At 38.3% G+C, this 24,875-nt stretch overlaps 1 protein-coding gene across 7 annotated transcripts in view; it reads left to right on the forward strand.

Moving 5' to 3' along the window:
- dpr18 (defective proboscis extension response 18) overlaps positions 1 to 24,875 on the forward strand; it is a 67,353-nt gene that overhangs the window by 33,401 nt on the left and 9,077 nt on the right. For all 7 annotated transcript variants that reach the window (XM_065226367.1, XM_065226365.1, XM_065226368.1 and 4 more), the window contains exons 2-6: positions 9,963 to 10,515; positions 18,274 to 18,630; positions 18,706 to 18,905; positions 19,142 to 19,355; positions 20,040 to 20,358. In XM_065226367.1, coding sequence (XP_065082439.1) covers positions 10,434 to 10,515; positions 18,274 to 18,630; positions 18,706 to 18,905; positions 19,142 to 19,355; positions 20,040 to 20,358 — 1,172 coding nt within the window. In that variant the 5' untranslated portion in view covers positions 9,963 to 10,433. The remainder of the gene's footprint in view (positions 1 to 9,962; positions 10,516 to 18,273; positions 18,631 to 18,705; positions 18,906 to 19,141; positions 19,356 to 20,039; positions 20,359 to 24,875) is intronic.

Genomic DNA, 24,875 nt, shown 5'->3' on the forward strand with positions numbered 1-24,875 from the left:
ACAGTATTTCGAAATACTTCCGTACACCTTCAATAATTGCAGAGCGGCCATTCCGAGATAGTAGTGAAAACGAACTTATGAAATGACAGGACAGCAAGAAATAGAATAAAAATAGCGTTGTGGTCTAAGCATGCTTGTTATGCCTACTGACAAAATAAAGTCCCAGGTTTTATTTTAACATTTTAAGGTCTTAATACTTTCTAACACAAATTATGCAGCTCTAGTCAGGATATTGTTGAAAAACACTTAGTTTAAAACTAAAAGGATACACTAATAAAAATGTTATGGTTATTTTGCTTAACGACGTGTTCGGGATATCATCCAAACCATTTGTGGAAAAGATCGACTATTCGTTCGTTTATGGTATTTGTTTATTAGGGTATGCAGCGCAAAAAGAATCAAAAATAGAAGTTCATTTGCAGTTTTCTCAGTTGCTAGCATTTAAATGTGGAACTGATATGCTTTTCTAGGCAGTTTACACACTTAGAAATTATTACCGTATTCGGTAATTTTTTACGGCAAACGGTATATTTTATGAAATGTCAAAAGTACCGAACGGTTCTGTGATTTTTCGCCGAACGATTCAGTAATTTGTAACGAACTATTCCGTAAAATTCTTTTTTTTTTTTTTTTTATGAAAATCGTCGTTATTGGTTTTTTTGATCAATTTGAAGAAAATGCTATTTGTACAATAATATTTGAAACGTTTATTTATTTCAAATTATTATCCAATATGAACAAGTAGAATTGCAGAAATGTCCAGCAGAAAAACACAGAATCGTTGGTAGTGTCTGAAAACAATAACAATTACTACATCAACATTTTCTTATTAAATATTTGGGTGATCCTGTTTACCTGCCTCATTACCGGTGCCGCTCAAAGTTTCACCGGAATTTTCTGATCACTGTCCACTACTCACTTTTACAGTTGAAGTTGAACTACAGTTAAATGTGAACATGGCTTGTATCTTGATTTGACAGCTTTAAATACTTCACAGGAGTTCGGTAAACGAGTTTGTAATTTGCAGTATATTCGGTATTTTTCACCGACTTTGGCGTTTGCTTCATTTTACAGTTTGTTCTGTAAATGGTTTTACAGAGTTTTTTTAATTTAATAATCAGATTACCATAGAAGCGTACAATTTAAGTGGTTTTTTTTTGTCAGTATTATTTTTTCCGGATCCATGGATTCCGTTGGATCGCTAATAAGGCTGCCGATGCTCAAGATTCTAATAGTTCGGATGAAGGAATACGGGTAAAAAACCATCCAGGAATAAGGATTCCCGATTGCATATGTTTATTACAACAAATGTAATGGCAGTTCTTGAAATGGACTGCAGCTTAAAGGGTTATACGGTCAAAATTTGATCAATATCAACTTGACGTATTTCTTTCAATTTTGCATTTAAAAAACCTGAACACCTCTCATTTTGAAGGTGTGTGTGTGTAGAATGTTGCTCCTATTTTGATTTTGGAATTCACTCTTCAGTTGTCAAAATGCCGTCCAAGCAAGAACAGCAGCGTATCAAAATTTTGCTCGCGCATCGCGAAAATCCGAGCTACTCGCACGCAATGTTGGCAAAATCGCTAAAAGTTGCCAAATCAACCGTTACAAAGTAATTAAAGTGTTTGGGGAACGTTTGTCGACAGCCAGGAAGTCTGGATCGGGGGGAAATCGAAAACCGGAAGCCACTGAGACGACAAAGAGAGTTGCCGGTAGTTTCAAGCGAAACCCTAATCTCTCTCTCCGAGATGCCGCAAATAAGCTGGGCAGGCTTCCAAAAAGTACAGCCTTCTCGCGACAGTTGGTTTATACCTGAATTGACTGTTGCTTTGTGTGCTTTACTACCGCTTGCTACCGTACGTTCAGATCTGAATTCGAAGTGTATTGGTAACAGCGCACACACGAACGAATGAAAGCTGTATTAGAACAGTCGCATCTATACCCGCTTTGCTAAAATCATCGTGCTTGGAACGTAGTGAACCGAATGGGCTGTATTTATGCATTTCTTTATGACCAGGTTCTCAATGTTTCTGTCGTCATAACAGCCTTCACAAACCGACGACATCCCTCAGCTTACCCAAGTGGCTGTCACGAAAAGGCTGTCACGAGACATTATATACAATTGATATACGGCAGTGGAGTATAGAAGAAACCCAGAAGAATGATCCCGAACATATATGTCGGCCCGATGTCGGATCAATGTAAGGTCAATTTATGGTCGACATCGGTCAAATGTCGGGTCGATGTCGGGTCAATTCTGTGTTTATGTCGGGTCAATGTCGGGCCAACATCGGGTTGGGGTTTGGTAGAAGTCAGGTTGGTGTCGGGTAGGCTTATATTTTTCGCCGGAGACCGTGCGTTTTAAAAAAAAAATATCGGATGAAAATTTTGCAATGGACAGCACGAACGTGATAGCAACCGAATGAGCTCCGGCGCCACACTGGTAGTGTAGTAGCAGTCTTACGACACACAAACAAAATTTCAAAGACAGCAGCAACGAATCGGCAGTTTGACGGACTGCTTGTTGTATGTACGAGGAAAGTTACGAATGACCATCCGAGGCTGTCATAGCCGAACGAACAAAATACATGACTAAGAACAAGCTGTCGTGAGCAGCACAAGACGGCAACGTTGCATGTCGTATAACAGCCTCACTGTGGGCTGTCGCTTATAGCTCAATCTCAAGGCTGTCGTAGGGAAAAGAAAGCGACAGCCGTTGGAATACTGTCATGAGGCGGTACTTTTGGTATGCCTGAAGCTGGGTGTATCGTCTACAACCGTGCATCGAGCCAAAAAACGAGCCGGACTATCGACTTACAAGAAGGTAGTGACTCCAAATCGCGATGATAAACAAAATACGACGGCCAAAGCGCGATCCCGGAGGCTGTACACGACGATGCTGACGAAGTTTGACTGCGTGGTAATGGACGACGAAACCTACGTCAAAGCCGACTACAAGCAGCTTCCGGGACAGGAGTTTTATACGGCAAAAGGAAGGGAAAGGTAGCAGATGTTTTCAAGCACATGAAACTGTCAAAGTTCGCAAAGAAATATCTGGTTTGGCAAGCCATCTGTACCTGTGGCTTGAAAAGCAGCATTTTCATAGCTTCCGGGACTGTCAACCAAGAAATTTACGTGAAAGAGTGTTTGAATAAACGTCTGCTGCCTTTCCTGAAGAAACACGGTTGTTCCGTACTGTTTTGGCCGGATTTGGCATCTTGCCATTACGGTAAAAAGGCCATGGAGTGATACGCCGCCAACAACGTGCAGGTGGTTCCCAAGGACAAGAACCCTCTCAACACGCCAGAGCTCCGCCCAATTGAGAAATACTGGGCTATTGTCAAGCGGAACCTAAAGAAGACCAAAAAAACTGCTAAGGGCGAGCAGCAGTTCAAGGCAAACTGGCTTTCTGCGGCGAAGAAGGTGGACAAGGTGGCTGTACAAAATCTGATGGCAGGGGTCAAGCGTAAGGCCCGGCAATTCGGATTTGGAAAAGCGGAAGCCTAACTGAATATTTTTCCTGAATTTTATACTAATTGAACTTGAAAAAGAAATTTAATTTGATTTTTTAAATAAACGATTTCACCGATTTACACGCGTTTTCCCTTGACCAAATTTTGACCGTATCACCCTTTACATGCAAGTTTTTCCAGAAGGCATGTTTTTGTATAAAACCTTCAAGAGATGATTTTCTATACGCAATGCATTTGGGGAAACAAACTTTGTTCGTAAAATAAGTTAACATCAAAATTACAAAATTATTTTCAAAACTTTCCGGCAACCAAAGTACAGAATCTGTTTGTATTCCGAAACATTGCAAATTCTGTATACTTTCCATGCAAATCTGTAATAGAATATAAAATTGCCCGGTTGAGTGTTAAATATCGAGTTGAATTGAAATCCCAAAAAATAGGTTTTATCCAAGAGTTTGTCCGTTCTGCACCAGTGTTCAAGTTGGGCAAGTTGAAGCGTATCTATAAGCGGAAGGGAATATTCACTCTTATTTGTGTGTGGCTTTGAGTGCTAGAATTTAAAATAATCACAATGATTATTCACTTCCACTTTCCATTCCAACTTCTACGCGTATTTCAACTTGCCCTTTACTTGCATGAATTAAGCCCATATTTTTTCAAAAAAAAATTCCAAAAAGTTTGTGCGTTTCAAAAATTCTACGCATGAATTGAGCAATTTTTTTTTATAAAATCATAGCATATTTATCAATGGGGGAGCAGAAAAAGCACAAAAATCCTAGAAAATACGTACATTTGTGAATTTAATCCCGTTTTTCTAATAAATCGTGCTTGCTAAATTATCACAAATTATCTACGTGAATTATGAACATCTCCTTATAACTATCGGAAAGCTTACCACCCCTAAAGAGAAACGTTTTGAATTTTTCTAAAAATATTGCAAAACTATTTAAAATATACCTTTGTAAATAATTTTTTTTTTTTTCGTTTTCTGAAGATAATTTAAGCATGTTTTCTGTCTCATCACGTCAGAAAAATTGACTAAAAAACCGAAAATATCGACCTTATTTTTTATTTATAGTCCAACCTTATTTTAGATAGAAACAATGTTTTTACATGTAAGTTTTCTCAAGAATCTAATAAACAAAAAAAGTTTTCTTAGATTTTCGAAATCTTGCCAGAAAAAAAAATTTTATTGTGTGGAAAATTTTCCCATGCTAACAAAATGTGTAAGGGTCACCCAAATCAATCATTCAGTCGAGCAGTTTGAAGGTGTCTTTCTTCCAGAGGTGTTAAGAAAATGAAGCAATACACCAAATTTGTTAGACTTAGCACAAATAAAACGAAGTTCGGGAAGAAAATATATCACAATATTGCTCCATTGAAAAGTTCGAGTGATTTGAATCGTAATATTCAACTCCTTGAATGATTATTTTAAATCTATTTAGTATCTAACATACTAAGACCTACTTCAGTGTTTTCTGTGAATATTTACTGTGATTATCCCACTATTGCGACACATTGAAGCTTAGAAGACTCAAAATTAACAAACTGTGAGTGGAAAATTACTAATTGTCCTGAATTATGGTTGACCACCACTGCTAATTAATTTGTTTGAAATATCATTACGCATTCACTGCGGTTGATTTATCCTAGGGTCAAAAAGCACCCGAAAAGATGAATAAAAGACGAAACTCTTCCTAGCTGCCCAACAGATGACGACTTTCCCTAGCCTGGCCTGAAGCCTCCGTAAAAAAAAATGGGGAAACGTGTAATGAGTTTATTACGCCATCGTTAAGGGGAAACTGCGTAAAGCGCTAAAAAGTTGCACCCGGGAGCTGGCAGGGTGAGTTGAGTTCAGCATGGTCTTCTCGCACTTCGCCTTCCGTTGCTTTGGGGGATTCCTTCGCACGGGTAACATAAATTATATTTCAGTTTTAATTTTCTGCGTCCCTATGTGCTCCAACTGGTGCGGTGTCATCGGTGTCAGTGTGGTTGTTTTTTCATTGTCACACAACATACACAACTTGCGTTGATACCTACTAGGAATTTCGTCATAGCACAAAATTTACCAACGACACAAATGAGCGCTGAGAATTCACATGACACGTGGAGCTATGTTAGACTGGTTCAAACATGTAGCTTGGAAAACTGATCTAATTTTCCCAAAATACGATTATTAATGAACATTATTTTACAAATTACCAGTCTAAAATTTAAAGTAAAAAAATCTCATGAACGGCTGCTAAAATATGTTGCCACTATGAACCGACCTAGTATGTATTGTGGTGTGGATGCTATATATATATATAGCTAATAGCTATGTAGATCCCTTTGTGCCAGCCGCTGGGTAAAGTTATTCGCGAACGTTATATCGCGGGAATATGGTCACAATATAACTACCTATACCTACGCTGTGTACGTATATCCAGCATCAGTAGATGGATCATGATACCTTGGTTACGTCAGAACACGCTGTCCGGATTCACCAGAATATTCATTTTCACTTTGGCCTGGGCTGAGCTCTGACCGGCAAACACAATGCAATGCGTTAAATTTCATTTGCCCCATTGTCCTAGAGGTGGCTCACTCTTTTGGCCTCTGCTGCTCGGTGATGAACCTTGACGAGGATTATGCGACAAGTGTTCCGTCGTCAGAGGGTACTTTCGTGTTGAGTTGTTGCGCTTTTGTTGTGCCAGAAGCGTATTGTTCCGGAAAGTGCACTTCTGATTAAATGCATACGTGCTTATCAGATTCCTGCTGCAGAACCTTGCATTCAACTGGAAAACACTCCAATTGAATGGCGGAAATTCTTTTGAAGCAATCCAAGCGGTTTGTTGTGCAATGTAGACAGTGGAAGGTGCCGATTATTTTAGGAATGGGTTGTACACGTGGAATACCTGGTGGAATTATGGTTCCTAATTGGAAGATTTTGCTTCTAACTGATTTACATTTAGCGAAAGACCTGACATGAAATTGAATTACCTAGGATTCAAGTTGTTCGATTGGTTGCCTGCTTTCAACCGTGTTTGAAGGAATCCCCAAGGGCAGGAGACTTAAAAGCTTGCTGCTTAAATACTTTACATCGATGATAAATTAATAGAAATATTAATTCACGAGTAAGATGATGGTTTCTTTTTTATAATTGTCTTCATTTCATCATAGTAACGCATAGTAACAACCGTCCAGCCCTCCCTTGACACTAATGAGGGATCATAGGGATGAGCAATTCCAAGAACTTCAGGAAAATTACAGGAACTTATAGAATTTCCTAGAAACTCAGGAAAGTCCTCAGATATCTTTATGGAAGATCCAAAATATAAAGGAAATTCCATATTGTTGGCGAAGTTAAAAGATCTTTATGCGAAAGTTTCAAAAACTTAAGGGCAGTTCCGTGAACTGCCAGAAAATTTTGGAAACAAACAGTACGGGACAAAAATATGGTTCATCGTGATTCTTCATCTATTCGAATCGAAAACGATTAATTCGCTGTAATATTCCAGTATGTACATCAAAACGTTTGTTATATTGACTGCTGGTTGATCAACTATTTAAGATTTATCGATATGATTAAGGGCTTGCTTTGCCCTATTTGCACGCTTGTCACTGAACAGTTGTGGCTACTTGCGTGACTGCCTATCACTTCAAAGGGCCTGGGTTCAAACCCAGCCGTCACCGTCGTTATTTTCTGAGCCATACAATCTTTGATCACGCCTTTCTTCAGAAGGGAAGTAAAGCCGTTGGTCCCCAGTTCATGATTTGATGAGTCGATAGGTAGGATCCAGGTGTGGGAGCTGCCTCCCTGGCGTCGGTAACATTGGTGCTCAGCTTTTTGCAATCTGAAATAATGCGTCGGAAAAAACTGCTTTTGAAATTTTCCAAAAAGCATCAAAGTAAATTGAACCTTAATATCAAGGTTGAAAATATGGTGATTTTTCGATCATCGTGAGACATTTCTGTCGGTTTCAGATTTTGTATCTGCTGCCGTACTTTCTTAACTTCTGTTTGCGTAAGCTGAGAAGTTTCTTTAGAAAAAATAAGCTTGATTGGCCTGCATAGGGAGACAGACGATGGCAAATCATTGTTCCAGAAAACCTTATGTTCATGTTCTGAGATCTTTGTGGAAATCTGAAGAGGAACCAGAGCAATAGAAAATATGTGTGAATCATTGTAGTCAACTAATTCACCGTCCTCATTTTCATCAAAGAAATTCTGTTTATAACGAGAATGGTTACTGCTGCCGTCATATCCCCATTTATACTTGATCTCGTATTCATTTAACGATAAACCAGTTAGAATGCTCTTTTGGCTTTCGAACAGACGCACATTAGTGTGATCTACTAAAGCTTGCAGCGAAATTTCAGCTGCCGATGGCTTTATCGTTATACCTGTAATTCAAACACAATACATTAATTATTGTACTAAACATAACTCAAACACAAAGCACCTGTAGGATACGTAAGTATTTTTTCCTCCAAAACCCTTTGGTAGGAAGGATATAAATTACATCCTTTCTGCAGGCTCGATGCACGGATGTCTTTGTATTGACTTTTAGATAATCCGTTCTTACAAATAAACGCCAAAGCTTCAGTTGGTGAATATTCTTCCACATCACTGACTACATTCATGGACTGCTTTACACTACCTGCGTTTTCCGGAAACTCCGATAGATTTTTGATGATCTTTCCTGCGTCTCGAAGGCCAGAATTTGTTGCACTGGTTGCCGCTGCAAACATTAACTCCGCATAAGGAACTTCTACGCTGATATCGTGCACTTTTCTAAGCTTTGATCTCGTACTTGAGGTCTCGAAAGATTTGCGTGGTCGTCCTTTTTCAGCTTTCGGTTCTGCTAATTCGCTTGCAGTTTCACACCTACTCAACCAAACCTTGTTATGCTCAAAGAACCGTTTTCTGTTTCGACAGCTCTTTGTCCACAATCTGGCAAATTTGTCTGAAAGTCTCTTTAATAAAGAAAGATATGATAAGATAAGGTATTCTATGTAGAATTGCGAGACACTAATGTGTTTCAATGCTGCATAAAAACAGTACAAACCAGTAAACATAATTGTAAAAATCATCTTTCTTAAAACCCCCTCCCTCGACTTAATTCGTGACGTAATTAATAAATGGCCCCTCCGCAAGCAGGATTATTGTAAATATGATCAATTTGAGTACAAAATGGGAATTCGTTAGGTGCCATTTCTATTCTGGAAATATTCAATATTCGTACACAGTGAACAACATTTTAAAATTCTAACTTGTAAGAGATGATTTTTTTAAGATCTCTTATTCCGATTTATCTTGAATCATTCATTAAATTCAGTCTATTTCCGAGTAAAGTCCAGCATCAAAATGACAGTATATGGAAATCAAGTTTTGATATCAACATCAAACTGAAATCATTATTTGAATTCAGCTTACGCGATTGACAATTACATAACAAATTTTGATTTATTTCGCTATGTATTTGCTCTTCAAATATAAGTTCTTGTAGTTTTGTTTTCATTCCCTTGGCAGAACATCAAATTATCAACAGAAAAATATACATCAAATTGAGTTTTCAATTTGTTCTAACTGATAGCAGAATTAGTTTTCAATGTGATGTCACATAAATATTAGTTTGCTCTCGATTTTGATATTTTAACCGTTAAAACAGCCAAAACGACAGCCGAGCAATTATTATTGGCGACATCATAACATCAAATTTAATCTTCAATTTGTCTCTGGTTTTGCTCGGGTTTCCTTTGTTCACTACATTTTATAACACTATCATCTCAAAATATTAACTGATCTAATCATGAAACTTACCAAATTGGCCTTATTATGTGTTTGACATGAATGTTTGGATCCAATAAAACATTGAATGTTTTAAATAAATAATTCATCGTGAAACTTATTGGTTGGTTAATTTGTTGGTTATCTTTTTTTAAGGCGGTAATTTGAAACTGATTGGTTGTTCTAAGTATTATAAGTTTGTCATTATTACTACACTTTAAAAAACATCATGTTCCATTGAGGTAAGGAATCGGAGTCGACATAATTGCACCGACTCGTACTCCGACTAATCAGTTTATTAAATTTCATCCGACTCCGACTCTACAATCCTGGAATGTAAAAAAAGGAGTAAAAAGATTTATCCAGCCAGTTTCATTTGATGAAACACAATGTTAAATAGCATCCCAAATAACGATATCATATTTCGAACAGCTTGAGTTTCATCTACCTCCTGTTTCATCATGGCCCGTTTGATATCAAACCCACTGGGACAGCTAGTGGCCGCCATCATTTAAGCCGCTTACTCATGGTGTAGCATCGGATTGTTCCTCTCGGTTGCGTATTTATATTTTTCAATGTCCTGCATTTTATGAGATTACCGTCGTCAGCTAAGAACCACGCGATACAATTCGGTTCGTCGCTCTTCACGGAAATGTGACATTTTAAGATTAAATCATGACGCCACTTCTCTTATATCTTGACACCCGCCCACAGAACGGAAATGATATGGATGAACCATTACGACGATCGTGAGCCTTTCCATGGTTGCTGCAGCCAGACTGGAGAGACTGGATACGTGCAGAAGAGAACGAAATGAAGTTCGAACAAAATTCAGTGTAGTGGATGATAGAGAACAATAAATATAACTCAAGATGCCATGCAGACCAGGGAAAAGGAAAGTGCATGGTTACCAAGAAAAATGAGCTGTATAGATATTAAATTCAATTACAGTAAGTGAAGTTGAATAGAAGCTGGGTAGTGAAGGAGAAGTGCCACAACGATGATGACAGGCAAATTCAAAAGATGCCAAGGAGAAAAGTTCCATTCCGATGTTTGAAAGAACGGATGCTGAGAAGATACGAACGATGTGGAAGTGAAAACTTTTTATAGAGAAATATGTGCCATCAGTGATTGTGATAAATTCGTCTTCAAGCAGAAAATGTAGAAGAGGTAAAATATTTTGTGATGACATCGTCGTACTGCTTGCATCATCAATGTAACAATGTCGCGTTCGCGACTATTGTCTTTCTGCTCACGACGATGATAGGTAAGTACGATGAGCACTTGATCGTTTCATCATCATCTAACTCAATCACGCCACAAGATAATAATAAATGAAGGTTGCCTTTTTTTTTTACATCAATATAAACGACTGTGCTGGAAAAGTTTTGGATTATATTTTATGTTTGGTAGGATATTTGCTATCTTGCTATCTGCCAGAGCAATGACATTGATAAATTGAACCTTCAAATGTACAATTCAAGCAATATATTTTCATTTCAATTTAGATGACAAAATAATAAGATGAAATGTGTTATGGTCTCGAATTGACGAATCGGTAAAGGCACGGTCGGTACGGTCTAGAAAATATTTCGGGTTTGGAAATTTTCTTCTCTTCCCTGAGCATAGAGTATCATTGAGTTTGCCATTTAATATGCATAAAAACCTCTCAATTGAAAACAGCGGAAGCACGTCAAGTTAAGTCACTAAGTTGAAAGCCCACAACACGCAAATTTTGTATTTATTCTATAAGAGGAAAAATATCTTGAAAATATTAATCACATAAAAATAGAATTGAATTTCAGATTATTATCTGTTTGTGTAAGTGTTACTAGTGTTTGCAATCTGGAAAAGAAGTTACATTATTCTGGGTACCGAGTCACATTGGTATTCTAGGAAATTAACAAGCCGATCGCGAAGCTAAACGAGCACTGTACTACCGGGTTGATGAGACGGTAGCTGTAGATCATTGGGAAATAAAAACAAATATCAAGGCTACACGGCCACTGAAAACAACCCACAGAGAGAGCCATTTCTAAAACTACAGGAACTCAGCGCTGAGTACCTGCGGTTTTTAAAAAATTCTTATACAACTGAGTATAAGTGACTGGGTTGTTCTCAGTGGCCGTGTAGAATCATTTCATGACGGCAAGAACAATGGGAAGCAAAAGAGGGAATTAAGTTGAAAGAAATTAAGAATACTGTAATTCCTTTCAGAGATATGATTCAAGAAGAGACAGTGTTGTGTTAACTATATTACGACCCAAGCAACACACATGTCCTGTAATAGAATATATAACCTTTGTATGACTGGATTTGGTTGTATAGCAGTTTACTCAACATAATTAAATGAATTTGTTTTACTTGGGGCATAGGTCATAAGGCCTGTACTCGAAAAAAATGCACCAGACAAAAGTGTTCGCCAAAACTTTATTTTAAGTCGGATTTTCTTGAAACTTTCAAGGAATAAACTAATACATATGGATTATGTTTCGGCATAATTACTTTATTCAATCGCTTTCCATCGCTGAAAGCCCGCACCTTTCCCTTAAGACCCCTCATTACATTTTGTGCAATGGTGGAGCCAACCTTTTTGGTCATTTTCATCCATTCTTTCTTCAAATCCAGCTCGTTCTTAAAAACCTTGGACGATTTTCGAACTTTGGCCTTCATTATGGCCCAAAATCTTTCCACCGAACGAATCTCTGGTGAATTTGGGGGGTTGGCGGTTTTTGGTACAAAACCAACGTTATTGTCTCTATACCAATCCAACGTCGATCGCGCGTAATGGCATGATGCCAGGTCCGGCCAAAATAATGTCTCACCTCCGTGGGACATTGGCATATGGCCTGCCAGAGCAAGTATTTTTTGGCGAATTTGTCCACTTTCTTCTTCCTTATGTCTTCCGGAACATCACACCGTGATTTGGCAACGTAGAACTCCAGCCCCGGTATCTGCTTTGCGTCTGCCTTGATGTAGGTTTCGTCATCCATAACCACACACATCGGTTTCGTTAACCACTCTCGATACAGCTTCCTTGCGCGGGATTTGGCCGCCGTGTTTTGTTGATTACGCCGGTTCGGTGCCTTCCGGCCCTTGAATACACGAAGCCCAGCTCGTTTCATGGTTTGCTGAACGAACCAGGCGGAACACTTTGCCTTCAGAGCCGCGTCGCGAATCGAAAGGTTCAGATTACACTTGAAATAATCCAACACCTTCCGGGCCTTCACAGGGTCAGCTGTCTTCGATTTTCTTCCACTTCCAGCCCGCCGCTCGGTCGTCTGGGACTCCTTAAACGATTTAACCACCCGAGACACAGTTGTATGGGTGATTCCCAGTTGTCTTCCGATCCATCTCATGGTCGCAGTCGGATTTTCCATGACGGCGCGCAAAATTCTTCGGCGATTTTCTTCTTGTTTCGATGACATCTCAATAACCACTGAACCGATTGTTATGAAATTTTACACATGTAAACAATTTACTCCAAACTAGTTATACCCAGATTTTCATCAATTTTTACCCACGGATAAAAAAGTTACACACGGATAAAAATGGTGCATTTTTTTTTTCGAGTACAAGCCTTACAAGCTTCACACACAAGCATATTTTTGGAAAGGCAATAGCACCAAATTGTCAATGGTGTAATTATATTATGGCTGTGAAACATTGACAAGTAAATCGTCCTTCTCTTGAAAACGAACGGAAAAGGTAGGGTTAACAATAAATACTCGGGAGATATTAGCAGATGAGGAAAATCGAATGAAGGTAATATACTACATCTTAAAAGTTTTAGCTTATATGACAGTATATAGATGTAGCAATTTGAATTATTTTCTAGGACCTGAATGACTATTTGGTAAATGAATAAAAAATAAATACAAAATGAGCTACCGCAAAACGAGGGGAAGTTGATCACTTTTTTCTGATAAACCTGAATATTTTACTACCATATGTTTAGCACACAAATAAATACCGCTCAAACCTTTGCAAGCCAATACTTTTCTAATGTGCGAATTTAGTTTATAAATTACATGTTTGGTATGTATTTTAGAATTAAAATTAGATTTAAAATGCAATCTTCAATTTAGGGGTGAAGTAGATCATGCAGGTTTTTATTCAATGCAATATTCAGAAGTTAACATTTATACTTGATTTGTGTTCACCAAAAAAAAATCCTTCAAAAGTTCTGGTCAAAATAGTAAAAAAAAAAAATACACCCAAATGTAGGCAATTTAGTACCATTTTTATGATACTAAATTGTTGATTTTAATGAAATCTGACTTCAGATTCAGCAACCCAAAATTAAGTAAAATATTTTTCATTTACGGATACACAGCACCGGAATTCATTCTGATTATAATCGGATTTGAAGAAAAAGTTGAAAGTTGTATAGGGAAAATGGCTCTTATGTTGGCCTATGGATCTAAGATTGGGCCCATCGCTAAAAATTTGCTATTTATCAATTTTATCTAGATGAACTAATGGATATTTTTGGTCGCTATTGAAAATTCAGTCGATTGCTGAATTTATGTATGGGCCCAAATTAGGGGCATTTAGGCCTCATGGTTTTTCATCGTGTCTTTTTTTTTCTGGAAAGGCAGTCCAGTTTTCTACATCTTTTCACAGACGTCATTACGACTAGATGAGCCATTTTCGTGCTATGATTTATTGAAAAAATAAATAAATACACCATTATGCAAAATTGGGCTGAATTCTAACACAAACTTGATGTATTGACCTTAACGAATAATTATGCAAAGTTACATTCAAATTCGGAAAGGCAAAAATAAAATCGATTCGCGAGTTGGTTTGGAATTGATCACAGCCAAGATTAAGATTCTTCATAACTTCTAAATATCCAAGATTATTGATAATGATCGAAGTTTTAAAGCAAACCATGGTTTATAAAACTATGAAAACAAAAATTGTTACTTTGGTTAGTATTCTCGTAGGTGTCTCTTGCCAATGTCAGTCATGATTTTACTATCATTGAACTTCCTTAATCTAGTACATCGATTGTGGTACTAAATCAAAAGAGTGTTTCTAAAATAATGTTTGTCACAGGTATTTCATAATACCTATGACAAACATGATAAGAGGCTGTTTCTATAGGGTAGTAGAAATGCAGAGTCATAAAAAGGAAAAAAATAAACCCAGTAAAAAATTTCAAGTAATTTTGGGTAAAAATAAAACAAAATTGTTCAAAACATGCATAGCAAAATATTACCCACTGCAAGGTTATTTTAATATTTACATTATAAAGCTTATAAAAATTGCGATCTTCTATGAAAATTTCAAGTTAGACACTTAAAAATTAAAAAAAAAATGCAAAACAACAACTTTTGATTAAATTTTTGAACTTTTTATATTTTTTTTTTTTTGGACATTGTATATAAGTTCTTCTTACTCTTCCTCGGAGGTGACTTAAGTTTAGCTTGCGCTTTTATCCGTGCCTTCAACTCCCTTGCTTCTAACAATTGTTTTTCCTTCAGCAGCGCTCGTCGTTTGGCCTCCTCTTCGTCTTTTCCACTTCTTCTCGGTATAGTCCACTATCCAGAATTTACTGAATGAACGAGTATTGAAGTGGTACATAAAAATTCTCGCAATGACCGAATATCACTTGACCTTCACAGTTAACCAGAAACAGGGTTTCTCTAGGACGCTAGAAAAAAGCAGAAAAATATCGTATTTATATGATTGATCTTAGCAAGAAATTCCTCCAATAAATTTTCGCTGTTTTAATTATCTATTGAATGAACCAAAAATTCCGCCCGTTTTGTGTACGAAATGCGTATTTTTTTCATCCGAAAACGAGGCGTTTCCGTAGCACAGTTGCCGAATATTGATATCGAGCACGTAATTAACCACTTCATTCGAGCAGTCAAAATTACGTTTACTACCACTCGAACTTTGAAATAAAACATTATTTTGAGGTTTATTCTTCTAGAACCAAGAGAAAAGTAGCCAACATTGTGCGTTTCATGAAAAAAATTAAATTAGTTGGTCCTGATTTGTGAAATTGCTGGTAGAAAGTTATGCCAAAACTGCTTGACCACTTTGGTCAAATCTACGGCCGTGTATTGAAGACAACCTCCTTTTTTATTTTTACCTAAAATTACTTGAATTTTTTCACCATGTATATTTTTCCTAAAAAGGAATTATTTATTCCTATAATTTTTCTCAGACGTTATTTGGAATGGAAGTTAAGTTTTCGTGTTATAATTTGTTGAAAAATTTCAAAAACACAATTTTTAAGCTTTTTGTGAGATTCTGGCCGAATTATAGCTGAATAACTGATCATAACAAACAATCATGAAAATAGGAAATGATCGAGTCAGATCGGTTCGGCATTTGGTGGGGAACTGCTCAATGGCCTTTCATACCGATAGCGATGTAAAATATGTATTTGGAGGGCCATACATATTTCAGCCAAAATGGACTGACAAATCAGTAAGTGGCTGTTTATATGTATACCCAGTTTCTAAAGGAAAGGGGGTTCGCAACTGTACTCTGTCCTTATTAATAAATAAAATATGAATAATCGTCCACGAGGGGATAGCGCAGATGAGGAGGAGTGGGGGGCGGGGTTTCTTAAAGTTATCAAAAACTGTTCACGTCACGCCTCTAAATGCGCTCGTGAATTCATGTTGATAAAAATACATTTTGCCGTATCTTATAGGTGTACAATAATTAGATACTAAATGTGCAATAATAGAATTTAATAATAGAATTTGAAAGTCAATGATGCGTACAACAATTGGGCACTGAGGCACATTCATATTTATAATAATGTATTATATGGAATAGGTTTTCCAATATAATTGGCTGATGAGCTTTGCGAATGCTCCATGCATCACATTCAAAGGTTTCTTGAGGAATGCCAGTTAAAACCTCATGGTTTGGTGATACGTTTTTAAAAAGGATAAAATTAGAATTACGAACTTACTCGACTGAAGGTCTGAACTGGAATGATTTATTATTCCAAAGCAAAGAGTTACAACGTGGTATATACTAAAGGGTTTAATGAAAAACGCTAAGTGCGCGAATTTTTACTTATATGCTATCTATGTTTTGTCTTCTGCTGCTAACCGTCTCGTTGTCGCTGATGGATGGTCACCTCGTGGAAAGGAATGGGAATGCTGATATACAGAAATATGATTATGCATTGGGAGGTAGTTCTGCTGTTGTTGTTGTTGTTGTTACTGTTGCTGTTGTTGATGTTGTTGTTGGTGCTGGAGCGTCTTATTCTTGCTGATATCGACTGAAGTTCCTGTCGATAGTGTCGTTACTGTTTCTCGGATTTGTTGAATTGCTTATAGTTTTGGGTTCTGGTATGACTTCAGGAAAGTGCTGTACTTAACTTGCCTACTTCAAAAACGTTTACAATCTCGTAACAACACAAAACAAAAAAAAAACAAAAAAGTGATTAGCTTTGCAACAAATGGCAAGCTACTCTAGTGGTAACGTGGCAAGCGGTATTTGTCAAAAAGGGGGCATAGATAAACATATTTTGTGATTTTCAATCACCAACTGCAGCAGGATTTCTAAATATAAAATTACAATCTAAACGATATGAAATTCAATGAATTAATGCTGAAATTTACATGGTCATGGAAATTTATATCGTTGTGCGTTGGAATTAAAATCTATTTCAATAGAACTTTTCACTGTAAATACGCAAATTCAAATTAACGGATTATTTAATTCTTTCATTTAGAATAAAAATCTCATTGCCGCATGTTTCAACTAAATTCAGATCATACACCAATGAGTCACAAATTAATATAACGGGTGTTCAGTGCCGTCCAGCGATTTTGTGAGAGCATCGCGACTAAGTTGCGTCGTACGGCTGACGAGGGCCCCTTCTCCAATATTCATTGACGTTTTTTGAAGAATAAACATTATGTTTTTAATAAAAAATACTAAATCCGTTGAAAAAAAAAATTTTTTTTTACTAGCTATATGACTGAAAAAAAAAATATTTTTTATTGTACACCCGTTATTTTTTGCTGTGTGATGCATACTCTATGGCAGATTTGCATAAAATGGTGGATTGTATACAAACTTGTTTTAAATTTCGTTATATCATAAAGTGTATAGCTGCTCCTCCCCCGACTTGGACAATATTCCATATACACTGGAGTCGCTTTTTACGCGGTTTTTTTTTACACGGTTTTTTTTACGCGGTTTTTTTTACGCGGATTTCGGAATTTACGCGGTTTTTTTTTACGCGGATTCCGGAATTTACGCGGTTTTTTTTTACGCGGATTTTGGTTTTTTTTTACGCGGATTTCAGAATTTACGCGGTATATCGCTTTTTACGCGTTTTTTTCTTACACGGTCTTTTTTTACTCGGTTTTTTTTTTACGCGGATTTCGGAATTTACGCGGTTTTTTTTTACGCGGATTCCGGAATTTACGCGGTTTTTTTTTACGCGGTTTTTTTTTACGCGGGACGTATCACCCGCGTAAAAAGCGACTCCAGTGTACATTTTGAAAAATAAAAGGTATGGATCGAGGAAGGGCCCTCCTAAACTGTCCACGTAGTTTTCCAATGACTGAAAGTCTCTCTAATAAAGAAAACTAGATTGTCCACGTAGTAATTATACAGGTTCGTACCTTTTTTGCATTCCTTTATTGTGTGGCTTACATCGAGAAGTACGGGAACAGACCTATGGTCAGGGAAGTCGAGAAATTTTCCTGTTCGATAAATTCCTGAACCGGAGCTCCGCGGAACGTCAATCAAACACAAACCGTCAAATATCAGGAAGCTGTTGCACCATTTAGTTTTCATTCATAGTTTAGACTCCTTTCCAAAAATCACGTTCTCACTTCGCACTTATATAATCTCGTGGAAATCGCAGGTACTTCTATTTGAAAATAGGAAAGCACGAAAATCAGAGAATCCAAAATCAAACCGACATGAAGATGCATTTTCACAATCCTTCTCCAACAGACACATGTACAATTTTAAGTCGGATGATACGTGACGACTGAACATGATGTTTCTATTTTTCTGATTTCAGATATGAGAGAACAAACCATGTTAACCGAACATCCTACAACAACAGAATACGTACCATATTCTAAACAAATCACTTCCAATAGCAAATTGTCGACACCGTCGGTGCCATCGTCGCCGGAGAAGATATTGCGAAATGTGACAACGACAGACACGGTGACGTCCTCGGAACTGAACGAGGACAGGTCTTCTACATCTAGTGCTCAGCAGCAGCACGAGGCAGCGGCCCTATTGCAGTCTACACCTACAACTGCGCTGCCAATCTCTACTGCGGAACTACCAAGAGCCACTGCAACTGTGGCACAAACTATGGATCAATACAAAACCAGCTATAGCATAAAATTCACAACTTTTCGACCATGTAAGATTGATAGCTGAAGCGCACTAACTATAGTTGCGAACGAGAGGCATCTAATTTGGTGATTTATTATTGCAGTACTAGTACCTACTTTACCTGATATTCGACATAGGATTATTCATTCGATGCCTTATCAGTCCAAGCATCATTACGAGCGACATTGGGGTCCATTTTTCGAAGAGCCACTCAACGTGACTTCCGGAGCATTGCAAGTGGGCTATCATTTGTCAACGGAAGCAATTCTCAACTGTAGGGTAGGAATGCTCAAGGATAAAACGGTAAGCCACTACATATCTCAATTTTGTTCTAATTTCGTTTTGAATCAGGTTTGCTTTATTCCATTCGCATACCAAGCGTGAATCTCAATCACATTCAGAGACTAGGCCACAGAACGTCACCATTTATCTTGACAACCTATTGACCGATACACCTCAGTTTTGAATTCTGACGTTTGTCTCATTTTCTCTTTTCATCACGATCCTTTTCCCGTGATAATCTCAATCCCAAAAACCAGGTGATGTGGATCCGAAGAACGACCGATAAGGTATCCCTCCTGACGGTAGGTAACAACACGTACAGCGGCGATCCAAGGATAAGGGTTAAATTTCAATATCCGAATAATTGGCGCCTACATATCAACCCAATCAAGAATGACGACGGTGGCTTGTACATGTGTCAAGTATCTACGCATCCGCCCCGAGTTTTCGCCACCAATCTCACAGTTCTTGGTAGGTGCCAACAAGGGTAAAGGCGTTCCGGCACAATTGGCAGCTTCAACAATGGGATGGCTAGAATGATTGCTCCATTTTCATCGGCTGTCTTTCATTTTCATTCGTGTGAAAAATTGTCTTGCTCACCATTTCGAGCGCTTTCTTGGCGCTGGCTGAATACATAAACCATGGCAAACAATCGGGTGAGCCAAGAAAGGGATTAATCTACTGGCATGAAAAACGGAAATAATGTACTCACGATCCACGGAAACGGTAGGATTTATTGCGAATCCTTAGATGTGTTTGAGCCTGATGCGAACGAAAATTTGCCTCTAAGATGAATTATCGAGCAACGTGCCAATCCTGAACATTACCAGAGCAAACCTATTGTGTGGCAAATTTTCTGCCAGATTTATTATGAAGAATTAACGCAATTGAGCGTAACAACTTACTGTGCTAAGGAGAAGTATTTATGGGCAACAATAAGTAACTGTCCTAACAAGAGACAGAAAAAACGGATGTTTTTCCTTCTGGGGGTATTTTATCCACAGTCAATTGCTTGCCATTAATGTGGGCAAAATTAATTTCTTTCTTCTAATCTCCGTTGTGCTGGATACGCTCCAACAAATTCTAATTTATTTAAGATTAAAATATAAAAACAATCAATCTTGTTCTTGTCTATCCGCTTTTATTTCTCTACAGAACCAGCAGTTCGAGTGGTAGATGAGATGGGATACGAATTCTATGATCGGTACTATAAATTAGGTAGCACAATCGATATATCATGTCAGGTGTCGTTATCGTATTTGGCAACACTGCCAACCAAAGCAGCACCAGTGTTGGCCAACATTCTGCAGCTGATGCCAACGGGGGAAACGAGAACGGCCAACTCCAAGCTTTTCAACGAGGGAGCGACAACTAGCAATAACAATAAAGATAAGACCAAGCAATCGTTACCGCAGAACGTCGTTTGGAAAAAAGATGGCGCCGCGCTACCGAAAGATATTAAGCTCAGCTCAAGGTAAAGTTTCATTCCCAACATCATGCATGGCTCCATTAAGTGGCTTACTGAATTTGCTATCAATGGGTTCATTTTCCGCTTCCATCATACGATGTGATACGTGTCTCAAGTAAAGTGTGGTGTGGAACAACAAGCGATCAATATAAACTGTTTCGAGAAGCAACCTAAACGACGGTAACAGTTTCAACAATGGTTCAGGGATGTTTTTTTTTAAACTATATGGAGCTTTTTGACGTTTAATCGTCTTTCACGGGGATGAATGGGTTCATTGTTTTCCCACTAATCTGTTCCCTCTTGATTGGACTTCTTCGATTGATGGTGCAGTAGTGTGCGCCGATCAAACGTCAAAAAGCTCTATCGTCGTGGAAATTGGTAATTTAAGTTTTCCATGATCATGGGGCACCTAAGACATGCCGAGAAGTTTGATGCAGGGTCCGATAAATATGCTGACCGATGGGGTGGCCAGGTGTATGAGAGACATGTGTTGCAAATGTGATAACATGAACTGTAACTTCTAATTTCTGAATTTCATATGAGGATCACTCATACTTCACTAATAAGTTGAAAGTGTACGACATTTATAAGGATCTTTCATTATTCATAAAATGCTTTTACCAATCTTACACTCAACCGGCAAACAGTGTTGGAAAAGTTCGCGATATTTCACAAAGTTCTCCAAGGGCAAAGTTCACGAGTCATAGTGATTTTTTGCGAACTTTTCCATCACTGCCGGCAAATGTAACCTTCTACAGTAAAGTTCGATTTGATAACGGTCAAACAATTCACGTGATTTATTTGCATTTTTTTTTCAGAATGAATATTTTCGTATAAAATCATCACAAGAAGATTTTTCGCCGAACTGCATTTGAAGGAGCAAAGTTAATTTGTTAATTTATCTAGCTTAAAAATTACAAAATTATTTAAAAAAAACCTTTTGCCAACATCATTACTGAATATATTTATGCGGCGAAACATTGCTTATTCTGCAAACTTTGTATACAATTCTGAAATATAATCTTTAATTTCTTGGTTGGGTGTATGAGCCTTGAACACTACCTTCCCCCGCTTTATTTAGCCTAATTATGGATCATGATTAAGGACACTTTCAAAGATACAGATGTCAAATTTCACGAATGCCACCAATCGAACTGAATGGTTCATTAGATGGAAATGAGGAAAGTGAGAGATTTAATTATGAAAATGGAATGTGGAATACTTAAATCTTGAGCGAACATATTCAGAGGATTAATAAAAATAATACTTTACACAAATATAAGAGAATTGAACTCTAAAGATAGCTATGAAGAAATTTTGAAGAGGAAAGAAATGTTAAGGAGAATTTCAGAAGACAATTCTATGGAGTATTTTAAGGGATTGTAAGAATAGTTCAAAATACATTTCTAGGCAGTTATTAAATAGGAGAGTTTCAAGGGAATTGCGAGATGAGCTCTAAGAGAACTTATAAGAATATTCAAAGAAAATGCTTTAGAAAATTTCATGAATTTTGTGTGTCATATATCGGAGTGAGTTAAGTTATAACAGATCACCTTCATTTGAAGCGTACCTGGACAGTTTGCCCCGATACGAACTGAACGTGGCGCTTCTCAACTTTTCTCAGAGTGATATGCTAAGCAAAGTGTAAGAAATTTTTTGAATGCCTCGTCCTCGATTCACTTTATCCACACGTGCATCATATTATTTCCGAGTTCCCGCATGGATTGGTGAAAAAACGCTCTACCACTACTAACCTGATGGCATATGTTTCTTGCACATGCACTGGAAAAGAGACAACAAATCGATGCCATCTATATTGACTTCACCAAAGCTTTCGATAGAGTGTCGCATTCTTTGGTGGTAGATAAATTGGACAGAATGGACTCGCTGAATACTTTCCTACCTAACTGAGTGCAGTGCCTACGTAAGCATTGATGGAACGAGCTCGGACCCATACGATATCACATCTGAAGTGCCTCAGTAAAGTTATTTGCCAAGTTGTTTGTCAACGATTTGTGCAAAACGATTAAATCTCCGAAGGTAATGTTTGCCGATGACCTGAAGTTCCTATCCAAGCTGACATCGACGCATTACTAAACTGGAGCCTGCTAAACGGAATGGAAGTAAACTGTAACCAGTTGGTTACAATCCGTGGATTTTCGTTTGTATGAGTTGTTGTTGTTTGGAAAATTCACGTATTTTAATATAAAAGACAGAAGGCAAAACACAGCAGCGAGAGGGTTAGTACCGCTGCAAAAACACTCGAACGATACTAAAGGGAAGAAAATCGTAGTCTTAAGCTAAAAATGGAGAATGATCGGCAAAAGGCATGCGAGTGGCCATCTTCTAAAAGATAAAACCTTCTAATTGGCAGAAGTAATCAGGTGTCCGTGTAGACCGGTATCGTTAAGTGCAGTGCCATTTAGTGTACCCCCCCCCCCCTTTGTGGGGTTTCTGGGATGTTGAACTGCCTCCGTTCAGGGAATTTACTTTTTATTATCCTGACGGAAAATTTCCCTGAATTATAACAATTCTCAGGACCTCGTACCGTAAATAAAACGGTTTTACACGGCTCGGCTCGGAAGTCAAGATGGCTTCCGAGCCTAATAGTAAATGATCCTCGATCGTCCGTCAGGGACGATTCCCTCAGGCCGGTGGCCTTAATTGCCAAGGAGGGTCCCGTCTCGGCTCGACCAAGGTGGCCATGCCACGGGCAGCCGATTTTGTCAACGACGGAAGACGCCAGCCAGCCAAACGAGCCTGCAACGCCTGCTGAGCCGTATGTGGCTGATGAACGCCATCAGATCCGCCATTCTCCCAAAGCTGCAACAACACTGTCTGCAGCCCGCGCCCCAAGTTTCCGGCCACACGGTAGTGCAGGAGCAGCCGTGTATGCCAACGCCAGCGTCGCGACGCCGTAGGAGATCCCGCTGCAGCAGTGAGTACAGTCCAAATTTTAAAACCCTCGCATACACGCCACATATATGTGAAAACCCACACCCACACACCACAGAATAGGGCAAATAAATGTGTTATAAAATGTGAATATTCCTGTGTTTCATACTTTGTCCGCGGAGCCCCTCCGAATACCCAGTAACATGCCGGCCCTGCGACACAGTTCAGGGGTCTGGGTTACCCGGGAGTGTCTGGTCATGCCATAGTCACAAAACGTCCAGAAATGTAATGTCATCACATTCTACCGAAAAAGGAGTGTAACCATGTTCGATTATAGAATGTCATCAACTAGCATCGCCAGAGTCAGCACTGTAAAGGACCTCGGGGTGCTACTTGACAGTAAGCAGAAATTTACCCAACACGTAGCAGCAATAACCGCCATGGCGTACGCGGTGCTTGTGTTCATCTAGCGAAACACGCAATAGTTCGTTAGCGGTAGCGTTAGCGTTGTTATGATATACTTCGTAGATTGGATACTAGCTACACTCACGTCTCTTCTGAAATTCTCAGTTAGACTACTCTCAGGAATAATGCTGGGGAGTAAACATTGGTTCCAATCTAAACAAGAGTAACAGAAGCATGAGTGTCGCTATTCCCAGCCACGCCCATCTTTACCATAACTAGGGATAGGGAAGGAAATGTTGATGTAGTACTTACTTAACGAGAGGCCACCGACTAAGCGACACCCTCATAAGTGCTACGGAGTTGGAGGGTTGGGTAGGGTATTCGGTTAGGATTCACCTCAAGTTGGCGATGCAACCAAAAGTATATATTGTTTATTTGTTGTTCATTTAATCTCTCGATAGCCGACTATCGAAAGAAAATATTCATTTTGTTTAGTGATCATGAATTTTAAGAGTCATGACGGAGAGCTTGGGATTAAACGCATGATTTTCTGCTCAGTAAGCAAAAACGATCCCTCCATGGTCATCGAGCATCTCAGAACCATAACGCTTCGCGACAATACAGGACTACGTTTTCGCTTGATATGCAAATAGTTTCCGAGGTTAATGTTCAATATCAAATATACAAATGATGGTGGCGATTTACTGTGCTGTGGAAGAGCTTGGGGTTAAATCCATGATTTTCTGCTCAGTAAGCAAAATCAATCCTTCCAGGGTCATCGAGCATCTCATAATCCACAGCGCTTCACGTCATAGTACGAATATATGGATGAACTATCTATTATTGAATAACTTTTATTTACGATAATAACATGAAAGAAATAAAATAAAACTACAAACAAAACATGACTACTAAAATCTCAAAAATATATGCTCACAAATATATTACTCTGCACATGTTAGACACAAGAAGAGGCCAAAAAGCAAGCGTCTGACACACGCTCACAAATCATAAAACCGCTGACTGCAACACTCTGAAAGCAAAATTGACTGGCTCTATGCATCAAACACCCGCCTACAAATCTCCTCACTCATCTATAGCAAGTGAGTGGAAGCAACCCTGTATGCAACCGTTCTTCATGATACACTTTTTCTGACTATCTTTCTATTAGGCCTGTGGACATGCGTTAGCTTCGAAACTTCTAACCAACCTGGGAAAATTTC

Source organism: Ochlerotatus camptorhynchus, unplaced genomic scaffold (assembly GCF_037179485.1).
Source record: "Ochlerotatus camptorhynchus isolate MF236.1 unplaced genomic scaffold, CSIRO-AGI_Acam_v1.1 ptg000249l, whole genome shotgun sequence".
NCBI classification, from domain to species: Eukaryota; Metazoa; Arthropoda; class Insecta; order Diptera; family Culicidae; genus Ochlerotatus; species Ochlerotatus camptorhynchus.